We start from the raw sequence: 22746 nt of genomic DNA, 5'->3' as shown, positions 1-22746 counted from the left end.
TTATGGTATGTGCGCGGTCAAAGACAAAAGAACCCGCTCAGCCCAACCCAATCCCATCCCAATCCTAATCCGAATCCCAGGTCAGGTTCCCATCAGGAGCCACGTCCATAATAACGAGCAAACAATGCGCTACGTTCCCGGCATCTCTGGCAATATTTGGACAGTGGGCAATTGGAGAACTCCAATTGTGCGGCTGCCGTTTCAGTGGTTGTTATCGATGATGTTGTATGGGCCGAGCCACTTCAGAACTCCGGCACTTCAGCGGATTGGGTTGGAAATTGGGTGGACGCCGCCGCCTGCTTGTTATTGTCAATTGTTGGCTATGAGTGGCATTGGTTTTGCTTTTGGCCGTTCTTTTGCAAGTGGCAGCCTTTGTTTTGGACAAGTTAACAGATTGCAATTGCAATTCCAGGTGGCCAGTGTTCGCGTGTTCGAGTGTGTGGGTGACATTCTAACTGTCTGGATGTGGCCTGGAATTCGTAACTTCCATGCTCATACCCATGCCATGACCATACCCATATACCCATACCTATCATCGATGGCCAGTTTGGGGCTAAGTGGCATGTTGCGGTCCACTCATACAGCAATTTTGGGGCAGCTTTAAGTGGTGCAGGCAAAGAATTGTGTGAGAAAATCGAAAAGCTAAGTAGCATCTAGTTAAATGCAAGTTGCCTTGTGTTTTTCTCCATTTTATAAGAGTTTTATGATGTCAAATCGATATTTATATAGCGCTTATATGTCATTTGATTCAGAATTGTTTCCAGTGCACAACCAACATCAAAGTGCACGCCCACCTCGAGTTGAGCTCGTTAAGCTCAATTAGGTATTCGCAATTTCGAGCTGGTCAGCTCCTCGTTCTATAATTCTATATCCGAGCACAACTTTCACTTTAACTGCGAACAATGGCCACAAATTCGTAGACATGAAGGGACAAAAACTTTGCGAAAATCACAATAAAATGGCAGACGACGGACAACGAAAGCAAAATGGCGTCTGTTTCCTTCCGGTCTGCAGATTGAGTTGCCAAAAAGAAAAACGATGAAATCCTAGAACTTGGAAGAGTGAGACTTTGGCTTGCCTTTTGGCCCGCTGAAATGGGAATTTGTGGCCTTTTGGCCATAAAGTAAACCACCTACCATAAAGCTGCCATAAAAAAGTGTGCTGAGAGGCAATCATTTCCATTTCCCAGAAGTACCTGCTATGCCAGGTACTTGCAAATTTCCGCAAGCGGCCGCAAATGATTAATGTCAATAGACGTTGGCCGATGGAAAAGCGCTGGAATCATTCAAGAAAGCTGCCAGGTTCTGGGTAGCCAGCCATGTGGGTCGTGAACCCGGCGAATCGAGGACAGCGCCGATCCGCAAGCGTCGTGTGGGTGCACAAGTTCAAGTGGCGCGGTGGCCCAGGTGATTCAGCTGGTTCTCTTGGATTTTTTTTGAATCTGTTCGATCTGTGCGCTCTGCTGTGGTCAGGTGCCGCGGTGGATAACCTCGATAAGTTGAAAATTGCCGGGCGCAGACATAAATGTCTGGCACTTCGAAAAGAATTCTCAGCATGTTCATAATCAAAGGGAATATAATATTTGGTTCATTTCATTTGGAGAGAAAAGTTAAAAGGTGGTCCTTCAAGCCGGATACTTATTTTCAAAAAAGTAGTAGTATTTGTTATGGGAAACGGGAAATTGAGTACTGAGTTCCTAACTTTTCCGTGTATATATATAGGTATTGCAATTACGGTCGCCATGAGACAGCAATTTGGTGTGAGCGAAAATCGTCCACGCCTACCAAGCACAATAATTAGCTGGTCGATCTAATGAGGAATTCGAAAGTAGCAACGCCTGCACCCAGGGATATGACGACGGTTGTTTGTTTCGTCTATCAACGTTTTTTTTTTCCACGCTTTTTTTTTTACTATTTGTTGGCCATGCCAGGCATGTCCAGCAATTTCACCGCTCGTTCAAACGGCGGCGGCATTTGCCTATGGCTTATTTTATTTGCCACGTCACTCCCGCCGCACATGCGCATTGCTCAGCGAATGTGACAGGTGAGCCAGGGAAAACCTTTTGGCTGGGAAACCACGGGAGCACGCGATCCGATCCGATACGAAACGAAACGAAGCGAGCTGGGCGATCCAAAAGTAATGGAATGCTCAGCTTCAAGGGTCATTGTCATCGCATGCAGACTGAAGGAGTGACTCCCGTGTGGCGGTGGTTCTTTAATTCTCCAATTCAATTACCGACTGCATTCTCGACGGCCCCACACGGCGTCACCAAGTGCAACTGCGACTGCAGACAATCCCATCCAGCTGCAATTTAGCTAACGGCGGTTCTGCATTAGGCCATATTTGGCTGGATCCGGTAAATGCTTTCAGACGCCTTGATTGACAGCCCATAGAAATCGGGGAAATTGAGGTGTTGACAGAGTGTCAACCGAAAAGGATCTGGCGGCCCCAAATTAATCAAAGGTGCTCAGTCTATTCACCATGGATCTCGATACAAAACAAAACGTATAAACAGTTGCTATATCTAGCTTAGAAATGCGAACTAATGGGCTTAAAAACATGCAGTTCTATGTGTTCCTACTAAAAATGATTGAAGCACGTGTTAGACAGACTATTTTTTAAATAATAAAATACATTGCTGGTAATTAAACCTTTTAAAAAACCTGTAATAGGTTTTTAAACTCGTGGTCGTCTCATAATGTTTTAAGTTTAATGTGAATGGCAAGTGGACATAATTATAATAATACCATTACAATTTATACGATTTTTAAATAATCAATGGGTTGTTTTCAAAGTGCAGTAATTATGTGCTAAAAAACTTAAATGTTCGCGCCAAGCTACGTACTAAAATCTAAAAATACCAAGCAAGAATACCAACTGCATTTGTTGTTAGGCCTTACTCTGGGGTGGATTTATTGAACAACCAAAGTGCGGTCACACTTCAAGCTAATTTGGAAAATCTTAGCGAAAATTTCGTAAAAAGTGGTGTTTGTGTATTGAAAAGCCTCAGAATTGGTGTGAAAATGACGTCGCTGGACCCGGCGCCAAACAAAACGTGGGAGCTGTCGCTGTACGAGCTGCAGCGCAAGCCGCAGGAGGTGATCACGGACAGCACGGAAATCGCGGTGTCCCCGCGGAGCCTCCACAGCGAACTGATGTGTCCCATCTGCCTGGACATGCTGAAGAAGACGATGACGACGAAGGAGTGCCTGCACCGCTTCTGCTCCGACTGCATTGTGACCGCCCTGCGTTCGGGCAATAAGGAGTGCCCCACGTGCCGCAAGAAGCTCGTCTCCAAGCGCTCCCTGCGCGCCGATCCCAACTTCGACCTGCTCATCTCGAAGATCTACCCCAGTCGCGAGGAATACGAGGCCATCCAGGAGAAGGTGATGGCTAAGTTCAACCAGACGCAGTCGCAGCAGGCGCTGGTCAACTCCATCAACGAGGGCATCAAGCTGCAGTCCCAGAACCGGCCACAAAGATTCCGCACCAAGGGCGGCGGCGGTGGTGGTGGTGGAGGTGGTAATGGAAATGGTGCTGCCAATGTCGCAGCTCCGCCTGCACCTGGTGCACCCACTGCTGTGGGTCGCAATGCCTCCAACCAAATGCACGTCCACGACACAGCCTCCAATGATAGCAACAGCAATACCAACAGCATTGATCGCGAGAACCGGGATCCGGGTCATTCGGGCACATCGGCAGCATCGGCCATAACGAGCGCCTCGAATGCTGCGCCCTCGTCGTCGGCAAACTCGGGCGCCAGCACATCCGCCACTCGGATGCAGGTGGACGACGCTTCCAATCCCCCCTCGGTGCGGAGCACTCCGTCACCAGTGCCCTCCAACTCGAGCAGCTCCAAGCCGAAGCGCGCCATGTCGGTGCTGACTTCGGAGCGGTCCGAGGAGTCCGAGTCGGATTCACAGATGGACTGCCGCACCGAGGGTGACTCCAACATCGACACAGAGGGCGAGGGCAATGGCGAGCTGGGCATCAACGATGAAATCGAGCTCGTCTTCAAGCCCCATCCCACGGAGATGTCGGCGGACAACCAGCTCATACGGGCACTCAAGGAGAACTGTGTGCGCTACATCAAGACCACGGCAAATGCCACCGTCGATCATCTCAGCAAGTATCTGGCCATGCGGCTCACGCTCGACCTGGGCGCCGATTTGCCAGAGGCTTGTCGCGTGCTCAACTTTTGCATCTACGTCGCTCCACAGCCACAGCAGTTGGTTATCCTGAATGGCAACCAGACGTTGCACCAGGTCAACGACAAATTCTGGAAGGTGGGTTTGCGCTGGCACATTCTAATGTTCACCATTCTAATGTCTGTATGCTTTTAGGTAAACAAACCTATGGAAATGTATTACTCGTGGAAGAAAACCTAAGCTGTACGAAGCGTTTTAGTATTAGGCCGTTTATTTCTGAAATGGAAATATGTCTAGCTGTAGAGCTTAACACACGTATATAAAGCATTCATGTACCACAAAATATATTTAATTGTAAGTAAAAGGTTTCGTTATTGAGTTTTCGGAATCCCTCGCTATAAGTCCACAGATCTATATTCCTTCGTCAACAATATTTTAGGAATACTCAATATATATGTGTATCGGTTGCATTCCGCATCAGATTTATTATACTTCCTAGTGCGTACAACATTACAAGGCATATAAACAACTATATTTTTAAGTTAAGTAAAGAGTGGCTCTTCTGTGGGTTTAGTAGAATGTGAATGTTTGGTGAGCTTAGGCTCTAGCACGACTCGGAAGCCACAATGAGATAGGAGGACGGTTTCCGTTTCTTCGTTGTATGACTATGACTAAACTGCGGTCTTCTATACACTTGGACGATTGTAGAAGCCTCCAAGGCACTGGGAAAGGTAAAGATAGGAGCTGGGTCAAGTGCGATGCTCCAAAGGTAACCATGTGACTTTGGTAGGCGTTGAACAGTGCACACAAAAAAAACATCGATTTGCACCGACTATATCATTTTGGCACCCGACGCATCTTATCAGCGATGGCGTCCCTGAAGTCTCGAAAATCGCTGCTGCCCTCGATTTCGTTGCGACATTTGCTCTGGATGCGATAGAGCCCGCTGCTGATGTCCGTGCGATCGGCGCTGAGCATGCGCCTGGAGAGATCCTGCTCCAGGTCGTAGGGCAGGCCCAGATCGACCAGTTCGTCCACCTCGTCCTGGGTGAAGGTGCGCTGGTGCTCAGCGAGAAACTCGGCGCACTTCTCGTAGATGTCCAAGTACTGCTCGGCCTCGTCCTTGTCGCCGGACCGCCTCGTCTCCATGAACTTGCGCAGCAGTCTGGTGGCCTCCGCATCCAGCAGCGTCTCGTGCACACTGTTCGACAGAACATAGATCCTCCGCACCTCGGCGACAGTCATGTTACTGCATCCGCAGAAGCACCTTATCAGCTGTAGGGTCTTGTTCTAGCGATAGCGCACAAAAGTCCGATGAGTAATTGACTTCCTTGCCCACCTCTTCCTTGTTTCTACTCACCTTGCTCGAACTGCTGGCCATTTCGAATGTTTGGTGTATCAGCCTCTTAAATTGGGTGTATCTCTTTATAGATTATGTTCACTTGACGACAGGTGGACCCACACCTTGTTTACTCTTACTTCCTATTGTATTGCTTTTTACTTGTGACCGGCACGATTTTTAACCCACGAATTTTATTGGTCAACAAATAGGGCAGTGTGATTGCGCAGAGGTGTGCCGAAAATACAACGATTCCCTTGGATGAACTAGATCTGGTCAGTCTGAATGAATTTGAATTGCGAATAGCCCGCGCTATTCCAAAATATTAATTTATTTTAATTTAATTCATTAAACAATGAATTATTCCCACATTAACAACGCACTATGACAACTATAACTACTACTCGATCATCGATTAATTGCTGGCTTTTGGAATTTCTAAGGAATCTCATACTTTATTAGGAAAATACATACATACATAAACTGAAACGCTTGTAAACAATAGAAAACTCAGCCACTCAATCGCACCCTACAGCTTGGACTTGAGCGCCTTCATTAGCTTCTCCAGCTTGAGAGCCTTCTGGAAATCGCCGCTGATCTTCAGCTTGCCGGTCATGTAGGCGGGAGCCGCCTTCAGTTTACCCGAGAACATGTCGAAGAAGTTCTTCGAGTTCATGGTGAGCGTGGCGTCGGGAGCGGCAGTTGGCGTTCCGGCACCGCAGGATCCGGAGCCGTTCTTCAGGTCCAGGAACCAGGTGCCCTGCTCGGCGCCGCTGATGTTGAACTGGAAGACAGCCTGCGTCTTCGAGACGATCTCGGGCGAGAGGAGAGATTCGATTTTCCGGAACAGCTGCGGAATCTTGACGTCTCCTCCACTTGCGGGAGCAGCAGCATCTTCTGCCGCAGCTTCATTCTCTACCGGAGCTCCCTTCTCCTCCACGAAGAAGTCCACCATCAGCTTGTCGGCGTTCTCGCGGAAGCAGGCGTATTCGGTGAGATCAGTGATGCCCGCCGATTCCAGCACCTCGTCGTCCACAAAGAACTGACCAGTAGACTGCCTGGGCTCACGGGTCAGGATTGCGTAGGCGGCATCGGCCATGATCTCCGGCTTGCGTGACCACTTGGCGGAATCTGGACCCGTCAGCATCTCGATGGCCGCCGTGTGAATGGCAGTGCGCGGCCACAGAGCGTTGACGGAGATTCCCTCGTCCTTGAACTCCGCGGCCATGCCGAGCACACACATGGACATACCGTACTTGGCCATGGTGTAGGCCACATGCGGGCCAAACCACTTGGGCTTCATGCTCAGCGGCGGCGAGATGTTGAGAATGTGGGCGTGGTTGCTCTTCTTCAGGTACGGCAGGCACACCTTGGACACCAGAAAGGTGCCTCGAGTATTGATGTTGTGCATCAGGTCGTAGCGCTTCATGTCCGTATCCGGGGTATTGGTCAGCGAGATGGCGCTGGCGTTATTGATCACAATGTCGATGCCACCGAACTTGGCCACCGCGGCCTCAACGGCGCTGCGCACCTGTTGCTCATCCCGCACATCCACAACGCAGGGATAGGCCTTTCCGCCGGCCTTCTCGATCTCCTCCGCAGCCGAGTAGATGGTGCCCGGCAGCTTGGGATGCGGTTCCGCCGTCTTGGCCGCCACCACAATGTTGGCTCCATCGCGGGCCGCCTTTAGAGCAATCTCCTTGCCAATTCCTCGAGAGGCTCCCGTGATGAACAGGGTCCGTCCGGCTAGTTTTCCTGTGTTGATCATCCTGTCCAAAGTTTAAAGACCGTTCGCTGTGAGATCTGGATTCACACCGGTAACGGTGACAGTGTTCTCAATCGAAGATTCCAAGAGAAAGTCCAAAGTGCAGATTCAACCGATTTGATCCACACAACAAGTCGTCGAGTTTCATGCACGCACACACACTCACCACTCCACACGCACACTGTCTTCTCCTGTGCCCGGTGTGGCAACCTTCGCCTTTGACTTGCAAAAATATGGCAGCACTCGACATATTTATTTGAAAAATAAACGCACTGATAGTGGCGAATTTTTATGTTAGTTAAAGTTAATTCGTAGATAATTTGCAAGAAACAAAAAAAAGATTAACTAGTAAATATTTCAATTATTATCAGTTTTTATAAATTCACAACTAGCAAAATCATGTTTTTTGTCCGAAAACTGGTTCGAAAACACGACAAGTGATCACATCTCTAAGTTCGATACTGATAGCCGGTACTTATCGATAAGCCGTTGGTAGCTGAGTGTAGCCATGTCATCAAATTCAAATTCCAGCGCCACTTTTTACATCGTCAGTACTTCTCATCAAAAATGCGGAGTAAAACTTAGAACGGCTACCAAGTACTTTTATTAGTTCTAACTCTACCTATCTTATACAAAAATGGCACACAATGGAAAACAACGATTCATCTATAAAACTCAACGCCCAACAACTACCTTCTGCTGCATGTTTAACTAAGTCCTCCAAAGTCCTTTTAATAAGTGCAACCATATGGGTTCTAAAGTTCGTAGGCCCGGTCGCCGTTCTGTGATTGTTAAATGAGGGTGTCCTCGTCCTGTCCCTCGAAGACCATTAATAGCGAGTGCTGCGAGGGTGAGCGGCCCAGGGTCAACCCACCCAAGGATCCATCCGGCGAGAGCAGGCCAGTCTGCAGGCTGTTGTTGTCCCGATAGCCAGAGGTGGAGGATGTCTGTGAAACGGAGTCCCAGGAAATCTCGCCCAGGGTCTTTGCCTGCGCCTGCGGGGCCTGCTCCTCCTGCGAGGTGACCTTTGAAGGACATATGTATGGGAATTTCAGGGCTAAAACATCTCTGGTCCACTTACAATGCTGGGTGGTTCCATGGGCGTCAGGCGACTGCGCTTAAGTCTAAAGGTCTTTCGGCTGGCGGCCTTCGATCGCTGCAGGCGTGAGCGGGTATGATCGCCGGAACTATCCTCCGCCGGGCTCTCCGGCGAGAGCGGTGTGGTGGATGTCTCCCCGGATGAGTGCCGGAACTCCACGGACGAAACGAAGCGCAGCTTGGGTGGCTGGGCCTTGAAGGGAGCCTGCTGCAACGACTGCGAATGCGAGAGATGCGAGGGTACGGCGGAGGCGGCACCGGTACCAATACCACCGCCCGATCCATGTCCCGATCCGCTCGGCGTGGCCCCCACCAGCGTGGGCGCCGATCCTGCGTCCGCCTCGCCGCTCTGGCTCTCGCTGGTCGTCGTGTGCGGATCCCGGCCCGTGGAGCTGCTCGAGAGCGACTCCCGCGGCGGGTGCAGCGTCTGCTGCGACAGCGTGTCGCTGGGCGTGCAGATCCCGCCGGATCCGCTGCGCGAGTCGATCGGCACGGCGGAGACGTGGGAGTGCGAGGCCTGGCCCGTGGTGGTTCCTGTGAAGATAGATATGAGTGAAGGTCTTTGCTGCGACTTGTGGGCTTCAGCCGCACTAGTTGCCGCCGGTGTGTCGCTCTTCTTCTGCTCGGAACTCTCGCGATCTGTGGAGACTGAAACATGAGTGGGTGTGTGGCGTAAGGATTTGGATTCCGTCCGCTTTGGCCTCTTACCGTAGCGTTTCTCCTCCAGCTCGTCGCGCAGGTCCCGCAGCTCCCTGGCCAGTTCCAGCAGCAGAGCTCCCTTAGACTTAATCCCGCCCTGCGGCGGTGTTCCGCGCAATCGTTCCCGGATGATAAACTGCATGTGTCGCTCGTGATCCCCAATGGGTGGCTGCGATATCTGGAAGATATCAATCGTTAATGTAGTTCGATTCGATTAAATTAGAAGTATAGTTTTGGGGCATAGAAGTGCAGGTCGAAAAACTACTTGAGGGTATCAAAGGATATTGTAATCGGTTTACAGATATGCACCATAAGAAATTATAATAGTAAGTTAATCAAGAAAGGAAACTTGTAACTCGGTAAGGGGAACTTGGGTTCATGTTACCCATGGCACAATAAGTCATCACTCCATTATCTAAAAGTTATCCCTTTAAACACGATTACTGCAAAGATGGTTAATATGCTTGGGGTCAACAGCAGTGACCATACACCCAAGGCTAAATCCTTCGTTGGGGTCACCAAAGTAGAAATGTATTTCGAAGACCCCTCATTTCTCACCTTGTGCAGAATGAAGGGCAGCAGGACAATGTAGAGTGGCGTTCGGTGGGTGACCACAAACTCCATAAAGCTCCAGAGATCCGGCGCAGCCTCGTTGCGCCTGCCGAGATCCCTCATCACCCGAACGATGCGCGGCCACTCGTTGGAGAGCCGGCTCTCGAAGCAGATGCACACGATGCGCAGGGCTAAGAAGGCGGCCTGGTAGAGGGACCCGGAGATGCGGGCTGGGCGCTTGGCATCCCGACTGCCGGTGAAGGTGAGTGAGCCGGCGCGTAGGTCGCCGGTCACCCGGTTGATCTGGGACACGGCTTGCCCGGTACGACCCGCCGGCGGACTCATCGCATTCAACACGGCAGTCAGCAGGAAGGAAACGTCCGACATCTTCAACTCGCCCACGTCGGAAACGCCGCGGCCCGAGCAAACCTTCAGACACAGTGGCATTATCAGATGCATTAGAAAGCCCTCGGCCTTTTCCTGCGTGGCAAATTCGGAGCTCCCGCCGCATATCTGGACCAGGGAGAAACAGTCCACGGGGCTGACCACCTGCAGGGCCACCAAACGCACCACGGCCGAGCAGAAAAAGGCCGGCGGATTCTGAGACATGAGCGCTGCTCCTGCGCTGGAGACGCCCTCGGGAATGCCGGGCTCGTTGACGATCAGATTCTGCACCGTGCTGATGAGCGTTTTCATCTGCTGCCAGTGCAGCACGTACGAGTGCCGTATGATCGTCTCGTGGATGCCCTTCAGCAGTCCGGCGGCCGCCTCCCAGTCCGTATTCCTCCTGATTGATGGCTTCTTTGAGATCTTGAGGAACACCTTGTCGATGCGCCGTAGAATGGTGACCAGTGCGTTGCGCAATGTATCGTTGGACCACTCCGCCCGCGGCAAAACCGCCTGCATATAGCGTTGCAGACCCCGACAGGCCATGGACTCCGGATCATAGGGCGACACCTTTAGCAGGGAATGCGCGATGTCCGCCAAACGAATGTGACACTTGGCGTCCAGAACCTCGGTAGGTTTCGTATCACTGGGCATCTTCTTGGCCAGTTCTGCTAGACGTACGGTGGATTTCGTGAGGAAATCGGCCACCACGGAGAGCAACACGTCTCGTGGTCTTCGGTATTCGGTGCGTATCATTTCCGAATCCTCGGCAGAGTCCATCATGTTCTTGGTGCGAGCATCGGTCATATACTTGGGATGCGTTTCCTCTTCAAAGTCCAGGCCGGGTGAACAGGGAGGTCCACGGCTGCAGTTGCGCTGCGAGGAACCCTTGTGCTCCGGACTGTTACGATAGGGTCCATTGTAGCTCTTGGCCAGACCCTCACAGTTGTGCACCATGGTGCGAATGGCCACCGCCAGCTGGAGGATTATATCTCGCTCAGACTTTCCCTGCAACGGAATATAGCTGGGCGATTGGATCTGCTGCAGATAACAGGGCAGAATGGCCTCCAAAATTATCTGAAAGGATTAATGATTAGTAGGATTTATATCACGATCATAAGGATGGACTCACTAGCATTTGGTATCCTCGTGTACTCTCTGCGGAGTAGGAGACGACCATGACACATAAGGTAATGCAGTCCAAAACGGTGACGTCGTCATCCTCATCATGGTAACAAAAGTCAATGGCCTTGAGCGGCTTGGGTTCCTTGACCAGCTCCGCAATGTTTAGGGGATCCGGCGAGGGATCCTCGAGACTGAGTAGCAGGTTAAACAGACAGCTCGACTGCACCTTGTGGGCTTCTCCGTACGTGCCATCCTCATCCGTATCGAGAATGGCGGAAACGGAACCAAACATTTGCAGGATAAATGGCTTCCGGTTGAGCAGATAGAACTGCTTTACCGCATACTCAATGGTGGTGGTGATGAGCTTGTTAGTCTGATGCAGGGAATAGACTTGCAGCAGTGTGGGCATAATCATAAAGTATCCGTTCGTAGAGAAGATGTTCTTAAAGTTAAAGGCGGCGTTGATGAAGGTGGCCATCACATAGCGCATGATGCACGAATCTTCGGCGTGCAGAATGGAGGCGCCGGAAAGGACGTTCAGAAAGAGTTGGATGTCCGCTGAGTAGGCGAAATTCCCAGCCATGGCCTCGAACATGCGGGCGATCAGTCGCACCCACATGAACTTGTGCAGGACGTCCAACCCGAGCAGCACCTTTCCGTACTCGCCACCATGGTGCAGATCCAGATCCACCTCGAGTGCCTTGCGCGGGAAGGAGGGCAGCTTCATCAGCTCCTCGTGCAGGAATACCACCCGCTGCACAACCATGTCCACGTTCTTCAGAATAGCCCATGTCAGGTGCACCTTTCCGATTTCCACAAACTTCTTGGTAAGCTCTTGCTTCTGGAGTGCCAGGAAGGATTCCTCCGGACGCATAAGCATCAGACGCACCTCAGGGTATTGAGATCTCTTGAAGAAGTACAGATCACGAATGTACCAATTGGGATTGAGGATTTTACCTGAAAGAGTTCAAGAAGTATAAGTATGATCTAACTTGAATGCAAGTTATATCCAACTTACTGCTCTTGTAGTCTACTAGACAGTAGTGACTGGTGTTCTTCTCATCGATGGGATAGTAATCCAATGCCTCCTTGAGCAACTGGCAGAAAAGAGTATCCTCCTGGACGGGAAACTGAGAGGGTATGTTGTAGTCATCATCCGCTGGTCCGTGCACAACAATCTTTTTGGCAGCGGGCACATTGGCCGTTAGAAGAATGGATGCATCGCACTGCTCCTTTCGCAGAATCTGCTTGAGATCCTTGAACATAATTCCATGCACCGAGTGCACCACCATCCACAGCACAGATAAGGCTGAGCCAACGAGCTGGAAAGAGAGGTTTGATGAGTAATCTTTTTATGCTCCTGAAATGCAGTACCCACCTCTTGCTTCAATTCATTGGATGATCTGACGTAGAACATGATGTATCCTATAATCGAGTTGTAGAGCGCAAATGCCGCCTGTTGGGGCAGACGGGGCACGAATCGGATGAGGTGTCGCAGGAGCTTGAACATCTGATCCTGCCGATCGCGAGTCAGCCGCTCAAAGACATAGCGCAAAAACAGAGCTGACTCCTCCACCAAGCAAACCCAGATCACCTGGTACGCAATCTCATATACGGCATTGCCATCCGATCCAATGGCCGCATCGTCCAGGCAGCCAACGATCTGCATTACGGATGAGCAGAGAACGGAGGGGAAGAGGGAGTGGGCGTGGTGCAGGTGCGAGGACATGCGTGTGCCATCAAGGTCCTCCTCGATCTCATGATCCTCCAGCTTCTCCATTCCGGGCTCATGGGAGGCCTGTTGACTTATGGGTATCATGGTGATCAGGAAACTGTGGCGCTCCGCCCTCTGTTTATCCCTCTGCTGGCGCAGAGCATTCCGGATGGCCTCCGTCTGTTGCATCTTGCGACTCTTGGTTGCGGTGACCAAGGATCGCTGAAAGACAAAAATGAGACATTAGACCATAAACACAGATACCCTCCCGACCAGTACATAACCCAGGGTCTCCGCGGCCTTCTCACTCACATGTCTATCTTGGTTTAGGGTTACGTCCATGTCCTTTGTCTGCTGGACTGGCATCCAGGGTGGATCCACCACCGGCAGGCTTTCAATGCCAATCTTGGGCGACGGTAGAGTGAACTCGATGCCACCCGGTGGCACCTTGAAGGTCACATCGTGGGCATTCTCCTCCATTCGAGGCCAGACATGGAAACGACACTTCCATAACACCAGATAGCGCTGAATGGCTCCAATCCTTATGTCCGGATCCTTGTGCTTCAAAGCCCGCTGCATGATGTCGAAGGCAAAGTTCTGGGCCTTTACCGAACCCATCAAAAATACGGCCGCACTTGAGGTGGCCGTATCGTGATTAGTTTCTAGGAGGAGTTCCCAAGCGGCGGGCATGGCCTCGATGACCATCTCCTCGGTGAGCACAACTGCACCCTTTAGCAAGGTGGCCAGTGGAAAATGAAACAAGTTACGTATGTGAATGCGGATAAACTTCAGGATGGGTGGTTCCTCCTGCATCTTCTTTTCCTTCTCCTGTCGAAAAGCTTTGGCCAACTTCTCTGCCATTTCCAGATCAGGATCGTCACTTATCCTGTGAGCATGTATATATAAGCTATGTTTTGGCTAACTATGAATACTACCCACCGATCTTTGCGTGACAAGCTATCCTTTCGCTTGGACGGAGATGTCTGAGTGGAACTCTGCTCCGATACTTTTCTAGTGGAGCGAGCTCGAGAAGTATGTGGCTTACTGGAGGTGATGATAGTGGGCTCCACATTCGGATGGTCTGCATCGAAGGTGAATCCAAACTCCTCGCCATAAACCTAGGAAACAATCGAATTTTTTGGCTTAAGTTTGACTTCCGTAAATGGTATCTTACCTTTCTGGTGGCTTTGACCAAGCGAGTGCAGGATCGCATGTGCCGTTTATAGCAAAATGGATGGCAATATCCTTTATGGGTGCAGTAGTAGTTATAGCTGGACATAAGATCGATAATTGCCTTTAGCCACGGCATATTCTTGGCCGTATCATCGTTTTCATTCGAGTCCGTTGGTGACTCCGGCTGCTGATCGTCACTGAGAATTCCTGGTGATTCCTCGCCACCACTGATCATGCCCTGTTCCGAGGTGTCACTGCGATCGGAGAGCGAGGACACCTTGCGACGTGATTGCATATTGACTGGAGTTATTAAAAGATAAGTTTCAGATAATATTAAAACAAACTATACGTTTTACATACAATCAGTTTCAATGTCCTTGCTATCCTTGGTGTTGCGACGAAGCTTCAGCGAGCGGCGCTTGAAGGATCCTCCAGTTGTGGTGGCAGTGCCTCGTCTCAGCAGGAATGGTCGTACAGCCGATGTTGTGGGTCGACGAGCTAGGAATAATAGTATATAGTATATATAGTTTATAAATAATAGTTTGTAGATGTTACCTTCTTCGCCCTCCTTGGTCAGCGTTGTGTTGCTGCTATTCTCCGACTCATTGTCCGGTTCGTGGAGCACGAACGATATCTTTCGCTCCGACTGGCCGGCACCATCGTTCCCGGCTGCTATCGACTGCAAGCTCTGGGCGGAAGTCTGCGAGTGACCCATGGAGCTGAGGGCCATGGACCAGCGCCGATTGGCCTCGCGGTAAACCTTCTCCCATGGCGCCGGTTTGTCGCGATGGATCAGCTTGGATGTCTTTGGTAGCATCAGGTAGGTGTCCCGCAAAAATGCCGTAATCTCGAAGAGCAGCACACAGGCGATCAGCTTTAAGGAATGTGGGCAATCATTGCCGTGCGGATTGACCGATGTTTCGTCAAGGAAGTCCTCCTCCTCGTCCTGTTGCAGCAACTCGCGCTGCTTCTCGGGATCCGTGAGACTCGCATTGACCGCTTCGTACTGCAGTCGCTCCGTAAACAGAATCTCCTCCAGCCTGGCGCCCACCATCTCTGCCCACTGGTGGAACATCTTTCCGGCTGCCCGTTGGAGTATGTGGGTGCGTCTGGCGCTCGTTTGGCTCACCTGCTGCTTCATCTGATTGAGATTGATGTTTGCGCCCGAGGCCCGATAGCTGCCCACGTTCTGCTTCATCCAGGCGGGCCACTGACCCTTGTTGCACAAATGGACAAAGTGGGCGCACTCAAGCAGGAAGGTGGCCCTAGCCACGAGTGGAGCTTGTGGCTGCAGAACAAAACGGATAGTTAAGGAAGTGACTCCCAATGATGTAAGTTATGTACTGACCAAATCCAGAACGGCGGCCACCAGCTGGGGATCGGGAAAGGAGCCGGGGGCACAGGTCTCCAGCAGAAAGGAAAGCCGAAGCATGCCCACGCGCACCGGTTCGGTGGGCACCAGCTTGCGCTCCTTGAGGATGACCACCTCCGACTCCCGCGGACCGTCGCACATGTCCGAGGAGCTGCGGCGACTGAAGTCCGCCGTCTCCTCGATGCCGCCCACCTTCTTCTTGCCCTTCACAATGCCGCCGAAACGGTTCAGCCGCCGCTCGACGCGTCGCTTGGCGCGCTGAATGGACCGCCCAATGCCATCGCTCGACCGCCCGCGCTGGATCTTCAGCGAGGCGTGCCTCATGAACGTGGAGGAGATCTCCGGGTTGAGTGACCCGATCTCCAGATCAATGGACGATGCCTCCTTGGGCGTACCGCGGAACCAGCGCACCAAGCCGCTGAGCCGTCCCAGCGAATTGCGTTCCGAGCTGGACGTGGAGTCGGATAACAAGGCGCGTTCGCTGTGCCGCGGAGTCAACGTGGGTCGCACCCCAGTGGTCCTCCGACGGAAGTTGCTCAGTGGCGACTGGCTGGTCTTGTAGTGCTCCTCGCAAGCCTCCGTCTCCAGCAGGCTCTGAAATATAGGAGGCGGGAATGAGCTTCAGATTGAGATTTAAGGATGCTGCTCACCACGGCGCAGGCGGACGAAGTGCTGCGTTTCTTCAGGAGAAGACGTCGCTGGGAACGGTTGTCGTCGTTTTGCAGACTCTGATTTGCATTGGCCTGCGGAATGTGTCTGCAATATGGGATTTGGATCAATAATCCTCCTGCTATATGATTTCGGTTACTCACCTGATAACACGAGTGGTCTGCGCCGAAGGACCCTTTTTGTGTGGCCTCGGAGTGACGGCCAGGATGCCACTGAGGGCGACCAGCCGAAACGGACCGCCATGGGCGCCCTTTACATAGGTGACCAGCTGCCGGATGTCACCGTAGAGGGCTATGTTCTCCGGACCCTTCAGATCCTTGCTGGCCTCCACAAAGCGGCTGACCAGCGGCTTGAAGACCGCTCCAACCACCTGGGCCTCGGCTCCGCCGCTCATGCCGCCGCTAAAATTGGTCGAATAGCCGCCCTGACCTGGTACGCCGCCAATATCGGTGTTAGCATTTTTAAATCCACTCTGACGTTTATGAGCTATTGCATCATTTCATACATACATACATACATATATATATATATACAACGTATTGGTGGTGACAGTAAAGAATCGGGAGGGACAACTCAAAAGCATTAGCAAAATTCTTGGCATGCATAATGGGAAAATAGAACCACAAACAGCATGGGGGATGCGGATTCCGGTCGGAAGAGCAAATCAAAAGTCGAATCAAAGGGAAGCCCAACTCAAAATGGCCAATGGAACTCATAAGTCTGGTTGGATCGATTATTAAATGGGGGATTTGGTGCGCCTACAGATGGTTGGCATCCAAGCCCATCATTTGCGGTCTAGCATCTGGCCAGCAACTAAGTTAACACTTACTCAGTGGCGACAGCAGGGAGCTGGGATCCACGCAGAAGGCCAGGAAGGCATGGAAATAGTCGATGAGTTCCGGCAGCGGTGAAGTCTTCACCATCTCCTGCATAAAGCGCTTCGTCCTTTGACCAGCCTGCCGCAACATTCTCGACAGGATCTTCTGGCACTGGTTGCGCAGAAAGTCAGCAGGTGGCCCTCGAACACCTAGAAGTTAGTTAATTATCATCAATATATATGATTGGAGTACATAAAGAGCTCAGTATCGTCAACCCACCATCATTGCATCCGTGTGGACACCCCAAGACCTGCAGAGCTCTCCTCGTAATACTCATCGAGATCTCGTGGGCATGCTCACCCAGTTTGAGCACACCCATTTCAATCAGCAACTCGCAGATGTTCAGACCCGCTTCCAAGACTCGGAGTGAGCAAACCTGTGCCGGATCCCGCTTGAAAACATTGCTAATGGCCAGCAGGATAATCTCGTAGTCAATGCCGCCATCGCGTGTTATATAAAAGGAGGAGCCCGGCGCCTCCGACTCATCCACGCCCGTGTAATCGATGTGGGAGTCCGTGTGGGAGCGCAGCATTTGACCACGGTAACGGGTGGTGGAGCTGCCCATGCCAGTGCTACCATTACCACCTCCGTTTCCAGTCATACCAGCAATACTGCCGCCATTACTCAAGGCATCCAGCTGGGAGTCGATGGAGCCCTGTAGGAAAATTATTCGGTTTTTAGTCGTACTTCATTATCATATCTTGAGTGGGAACTCATTTTGCGAAGGACAAACTTTGTAGACCAAGTCGTAATCATAACAATGATAATGGCTCACCTGACGCTTCATGTAATCGGGCGAAGGTGTGGGCGTGTGCTCCGTAACCGTAATGATGGGATTCCGGGGATAGAAGGCCGTGGAACGCGGACAGGTGGCCTGCGATGGCCTTGGGGCCTTGGGTGGCTCAACGTATCTGTAAAATCTTGTATTTTGTAGGATACGTGCGAGAAAGCGTGTGTGTGGCATTAGTCAAAAAACGGCGTGCGGCAAGCTGTGGATTCATGGGTTATGGGGGGGGAGGGGGGTTTAGCCAGGTAAGAGCGGGGGGGTAAAAGGTGAGAAAAAAACAGGCTTGGACAGGCGCCAAAGGTTTAGCATACAAGAGGTGCTGAAAAGGGGGATAACCATCGTGGGCTTAGAGCACATAAAGCATAGAGTGTGGTTCTTGGAAATCGAAATACAAATCATTTGTCAGTTAGCTTGGTAGACCGAAACTCACCCGCTATCAAGCAGACAGCTGGTTGTTCATCGGAGAAAGTAGTACAAGGCATAGGTTATAGAAGATATAGCATTAGCATATAGCTCGAAAGCAAAGAATGAGTCTCTGAAGAGTGTGGAATTTCGAGAATCGTTTGGAAGTGTCACCTGTATATGGTATATATGGTGTATATGGCATATGTGTTCTTGGTACTGGTGTCAGAGGCCCGATTGAGAGTCAGTCGTATTCTTTGGATTTTGGCTAGCTCGGGGATTTAGATTTACCTGAGACTGGGCATAGATTTGCCCTTTATCAAGTTACTGGCTGGTTCGCGACTTATCATCGAGGCTGACCGAGATAGTTTCTTCTCACCCGTGTCCAGGCTGCGATGGTATTCCTATATGATATGATAGAACAATATTACTATCGATCAATATGAACATGCATTACATTTAGATAACATTAAACTCTCAAGCCAAACAAACACCATTTAGAATGTAACATTTATATGGGGATTATAAGCGGGCGCCAGGCAGAAACACTTAAGAACATTAAACATAGGTTTTTGCTCCGCTTACTGCATGTTGCAGTGGTGTCTTGCCATTGGCTGAGTTTGTGTCGAGCCCTACTTTTTCCAAATTCTTCTCCGACTTCGAGAACATCTTTGTTTCCACGAAAGCCCGAAGATCTGCCATCTTAACGCGTTTCTTCTTCTCACTGCCGCGTCTTTCCGTTGTGCTTGGCGCACTTTGAGGTTCTTCTAAAGATTTGGATAAAAGTTGAAATCAGAATGGGTAATGGAACCGGCAGAGCCTATAACACACCTGCTACACAGGCTGTCACCGTGGGCGATGGATCGGGTATTTCGATGTAATCCTTAACCACGGAACTGCCTGGACTATCCCGACTATTGCTGCCGGGTCCCTGGTACAGTGAAATCTCGATTTGCGGTATGGGCAAGGAATTCGAGCGCTTGCGAGGTTGATTCAAGGTGATGGCCGCCTCCTCACCAATGTCACTGAGTCTGAAATAGAAATGGCAATAAGGTCCGTTTTTTTAGTTAGTAATTTGAAGATCCTACCGATTGTATAGATACTGCAGGCTCCAGAAGATGCCCTCCTCCTGCCAATGGGAGATGAAGAGGCAGCGCAGCACAGCCACGTCCAGGAAAGTGGCTGCGGATACATCCGCCTTGATACTTTCCGACTTATCCGAGTCCGTCTCCTTTTCGATGGATGCACTCCGTTTCTCCTTCATAGATGCACCTCGCATCAGTTCCTGCTGATCGAACTCGAACTTGGTGGAGGGCACTTTATCCTTGTCCCGGGAGTTCATTGACTGGCGACTTCCTCGACGACTCTGGGATTGTTGCTGTTGCAACAGACTGGCATCGGCCTAATTGAGAAGATACTTTGGTGGTTTCTTACGGACATAGTTTAGGAACTAACCGTAAAGAATGAGTTATCCATTAGTTGTGGCGCCGAAGGTAACCTAAATATGACCACACGTTCATCCTCCACGCTGGAGGCTTCTTCTGGTATGGTTTCGGGAAAGGCGAACTCCTTGGGCGAAGAAACCCAGGAACCCTAGATCAAAGCAAAGTTAAAAATCAATCAATTTCTTTAGATTGGGTGCAAACAAACCTCCTCGTCCTGCCTTCCATAGTCTGAGATACCGCTCTGTGGCGAATCTGCCTTGGGTGACATGGCGTCCGCACTGAGTGAGTGCTTTCGGGCGGGAAAAACGTCCGTGGAACCTTTCGGAGTGGGTGCACACAGCAAGTTTCGAGCCTTGGGCTTAACGGGAGCTGTAAAGCATGGAGCTCCGGGTGCTCGATTGTCCCACATTCCCTGCCAGAGCTTAATGCCATTCTCCAGGCGAAAGTTTTGGAAATCCGATTCCTTTAGGTGGTGTATAATAGGTGCAAATAGGTACACAAAGAGCTGAAAGGGAGTGGTATTAAATAGGTATGTCTATATTAACTTGGTTTTAACATACCGTAATAGTTGGTACTGAAAACAAGTACTGATCAATGGACTTCGACTTTGGTTCCGCCGCATCTCCCAAGCCCAGATCCTCGCCGCCTTCATCATCGGCACATTCCTCGGCGGCGTACAGCAGGATCCACTGCATGGTGTATAGCAGCTTGGTCTCCACAGGACCAATGGCCTGCATATCCTTGACGCGATTGTAGAGCAGAGCGGCACAGGCGTGCATAACATGTGGCAGAGCTCCTTGCAAGAGGCGCCATCGGGGAATCACACCCAAGCCCTTCGTGAGAGGTGGTGACAGGCCGAACTGGATGTTCTGCACAAGCACTTTCTCAAAGGACTACAAAGCGGAGCTCATCAATATTAGACTAGAAACCTATTTAATCTTGCACTCACCTTGCAGGCTTCCTTTGACTCCTGAACATCGTAAGAATATGGTAAGAAATTGTTTAATTTATAATAAAACGTTTAAAGTAGATATGGTTTAAAGCTACCAAGATTACAGCAAAATAAAGGGGTCTTCAGACAAAAAATCAATCTTAAACATAGGCACATAAAACATTTAACATATACAATATAAAGGGAATCAAATTAAGCTTTTAACCTCAATATTACACATATATTCGTAATATGATTCTGGTTAAACATTGAGCCAACAAGCTTTGGAAAAATAAGGGGGTTATCGCTACTACAAACATTTATAACTTACATGGTGTCCCGGTGCATGTTGACAAAACTACATTCAGATTCAGACAAATTGCGAAAGATTTTACAATGTTAATTTGTACAGTTTGTCATTGTAGTTGTGATTTTAGTTGGGTTGTGTATAAAGCATACTGAATGTACTACACACAGGCGCAGGAAAAGTTTCCAAGCCTACATTAAGCTAGGCAAAAAGTGAAGCATACTTTTATGGGTGGGCAATAAAACTATGTTCTTATCGGTATGAAACTTTTCCTGGTAGCCTGGTGTAAATGGAAGACAGGTCTGTTGTTCAGTTTGTGAAGGAAGGTGGCCGTGTTAGTAGTTGTTAAAGAAAAATATAAATCGAATGCATAAAAGTATATAAAACATCAAACATCAAAGTTAGGTCTCAAATTTAGCTTCCGATTTTCCATGATTTTGGCAGAGTGAAATCAAAAGTAGAAGACATTGAACACAATTTCTGGGCTTCAATACGACGAATTGCTTGCGCCAATCTGAATGCCAATCGTTTTGGGTTTCGGTATGTTACACAGTCCATCCTTACAACAAACACGCATAGCGAATATACAGCACCCATTTGTGTGGGGGAAAAATGGTTCCTCACTTCTTGGCCATCTTAGCTCTTTTCGTTTTCTATCTTTGGCAATTGACTTAAATGCTGTTGGCATTTCACTGGCCAAACTCACCAGACAGGTAGACTCGTGCAGCTTGCCCAGCTTGGGCCGGATAAAGGGCGCTATTTGCCGCCATAGGAATGTTTGCACGGACACCGGCAAGCCGAGGTCCTGCAGTCCACTATCCTGGTCAAAGTCAAAGTCATCGTTGTTGTTGTTCGCCCCATGGCTGTTGTTGTTCGTCTGCAGGTTGTTGTTGTTGGTCGTGTTGCTTGTTGCTCCTCCCGTTGCGGCTGTCCCCGCGGCATTGGTCACCATGGTGGCCAGCTGGAATGGCACAAGGACACAAATCAAATGGCGTGCAACAGCTGGCTGAGCCGAGCCATTCATAAAACCAAGACGGGTTGGGGCATTAGCATATGTGCAACAGGTGTTTGCGTGCGCAGGCCCAACACGCTGCTCCTGTTGATTTCCAATTTGTTTTTCCCAGCGACTAGGTCAGTGCCATCATGGCACTCCCCCGCTGCCGAAAAAACCTACCAAGATTTCGGTCCTGGGACGCTGCGCAGAACGCAGACTCCGCATCAGCGGCGAGAACGAGGCGACTGGGTTATAGATACAGAACTGGGTTTCTGGTATACATGCTAATTTGGGGCAAAAATTTTCACAGACTTATATAACTCGAGCTGGGATTGTGGAAAATTTCACTTTTCCGCAATTAATCGCCGGTGGAACGATCAATTGTTTGGCACTTAGCACACACTCAAATCAAACGTGGCCAACGATTCGCTTGATTGGTGCCGCACCCAGTGGAAATGGCTTCACTTCAACCAACTGGGCTGGGCTCCTTGGACAGTCGTCACTAATTGCAGAACCTTTCATGGGCTGGCGACCGAACAGGGACACTGAAGCACTTTTTGTTTGATTTCAATTTGTGTATTTTTCCGTTTTTGCCCTTTTTTCTGTTGTCTAACGAGTAGTTTTTTTTTTTTTTTTTTAGTTCTGCAAGGGCTTACCTTGATTTGCGCGTTGCCAGTTTCGGATAACGTTTACGGCTGAAGCGTTCGGATGCAACTGAGACAAGCGTCGTTAACTGACGAGCTCTGAGCTCCCCGTCGTTGTTATCCTCTCAGCCGGCCGCGTCCTCCGTTTGCCATCGTTTCCAATGCCGACAGCAGCAGGCCAGCAGTGCGTATACAGGATATTTTGCCGAGAAACACACACAAACGCAGAGAGTCGTACAACCACCCGCACTCAGTATTAAGTATACGCACTGAATGGACGGGAAAAAAGGCTGCTCTCCGTGTAAGGGGTGTCCTTG

General features: G+C 50.2%; 4 protein-coding genes across 8 annotated transcripts; 1 reads left to right on the top strand and 3 right to left on the bottom strand.

Moving 5' to 3' along the window:
• The first annotated feature begins 2909 nt into the window (after positions 1 to 2909).
• Positions 2910 to 4508, top strand: Sce (Sex combs extra). The gene is made up of 2 exons (NM_058161.4): positions 2910 to 4286; positions 4344 to 4508. Exons 1-2 carry the CDS (start codon positions 3024 to 3026, stop codon positions 4386 to 4388), a joined length of 1308 nt encoding a protein of 435 aa, NP_477509.1. The 5' UTR covers positions 2910 to 3023; the 3' UTR covers positions 4389 to 4508.
• Positions 4509 to 4602: 94 nt separating this feature from the next.
• CG12883 (uncharacterized protein) lies at positions 4603 to 5648 on the bottom strand. Its single transcript, NM_143322.2, has 2 exons — positions 5509 to 5648; positions 4603 to 5438 (listed from the first exon to the last, which is right to left on the bottom strand). The coding sequence occupies exons 1-2, from the start codon at positions 5527 to 5529 to the stop codon at positions 4986 to 4988; spliced, it is 474 nt and encodes a 157-aa protein (NP_651579.1). The 5' UTR covers positions 5530 to 5648; the 3' UTR covers positions 4603 to 4985.
• Positions 5649 to 5925: 277 nt separating this feature from the next.
• On the bottom strand, positions 5926 to 7417 carry Hsdl2 (Hydroxysteroid dehydrogenase like 2). Its single transcript, NM_143321.3, has one exon. The coding sequence runs from the start codon at positions 7253 to 7255 to the stop codon at positions 6017 to 6019; it is 1239 nt and encodes a 412-aa protein (NP_651578.1). The 5' UTR covers positions 7256 to 7417; the 3' UTR covers positions 5926 to 6016.
• Positions 7418 to 7839: 422 nt separating this feature from the next.
• On the bottom strand, positions 7840 to 22500 carry unc80 (uncoordinated 80). 5 transcript variants are annotated; one of them, NM_001276095.1, is made up of 30 exons: positions 22442 to 22500; positions 21498 to 21752; positions 20816 to 20842; positions 20503 to 20523; positions 20114 to 20446; positions 19759 to 20058; positions 19564 to 19701; positions 19197 to 19510; positions 18940 to 19139; positions 18694 to 18875; positions 18400 to 18512; positions 18137 to 18154; positions 17695 to 17839; positions 17139 to 17574; positions 16871 to 17068; positions 16185 to 16527; positions 16023 to 16128; positions 15349 to 15966; positions 14556 to 15288; positions 14361 to 14498; positions 14002 to 14300; positions 13767 to 13945; positions 13140 to 13713; positions 12492 to 13049; positions 12132 to 12435; positions 11121 to 12070; positions 9608 to 11065; positions 9059 to 9227; positions 8334 to 8998; positions 7840 to 8277 (listed from the first exon to the last, which is right to left on the bottom strand). In NM_001276095.1, exons 2-30 carry the CDS (start codon positions 21741 to 21743, stop codon positions 8044 to 8046), a joined length of 9999 nt encoding a protein of 3332 aa, NP_001263024.1. In that variant the 5' UTR covers positions 21744 to 21752; positions 22442 to 22500; the 3' UTR covers positions 7840 to 8043. The 5 variants fall into 4 exon arrangements, with proteins under 5 accessions (NP_001263024.1, NP_001263023.1, NP_001263022.1 ...); NM_001276094.1 differs by having other exon boundaries at positions 16026 to 16128; positions 16185 to 16470; positions 17695 to 17830; NM_001276093.1 differs by lacking the exon at positions 18137 to 18154 and having other exon boundaries at positions 8334 to 8884; positions 8942 to 8989; positions 17695 to 17830; positions 18745 to 18875.
• Between the last annotated feature and the right edge of the window lie 246 nt (positions 22501 to 22746).

Source organism: Drosophila melanogaster, chromosome 3R, assembly GCF_000001215.4.
Source record: "Drosophila melanogaster chromosome 3R".
Classification (NCBI taxonomy): domain Eukaryota; kingdom Metazoa; phylum Arthropoda; class Insecta; order Diptera; family Drosophilidae; genus Drosophila; species Drosophila melanogaster.
This window is presented reverse-complemented; position numbering and strand designations above follow the sequence as displayed.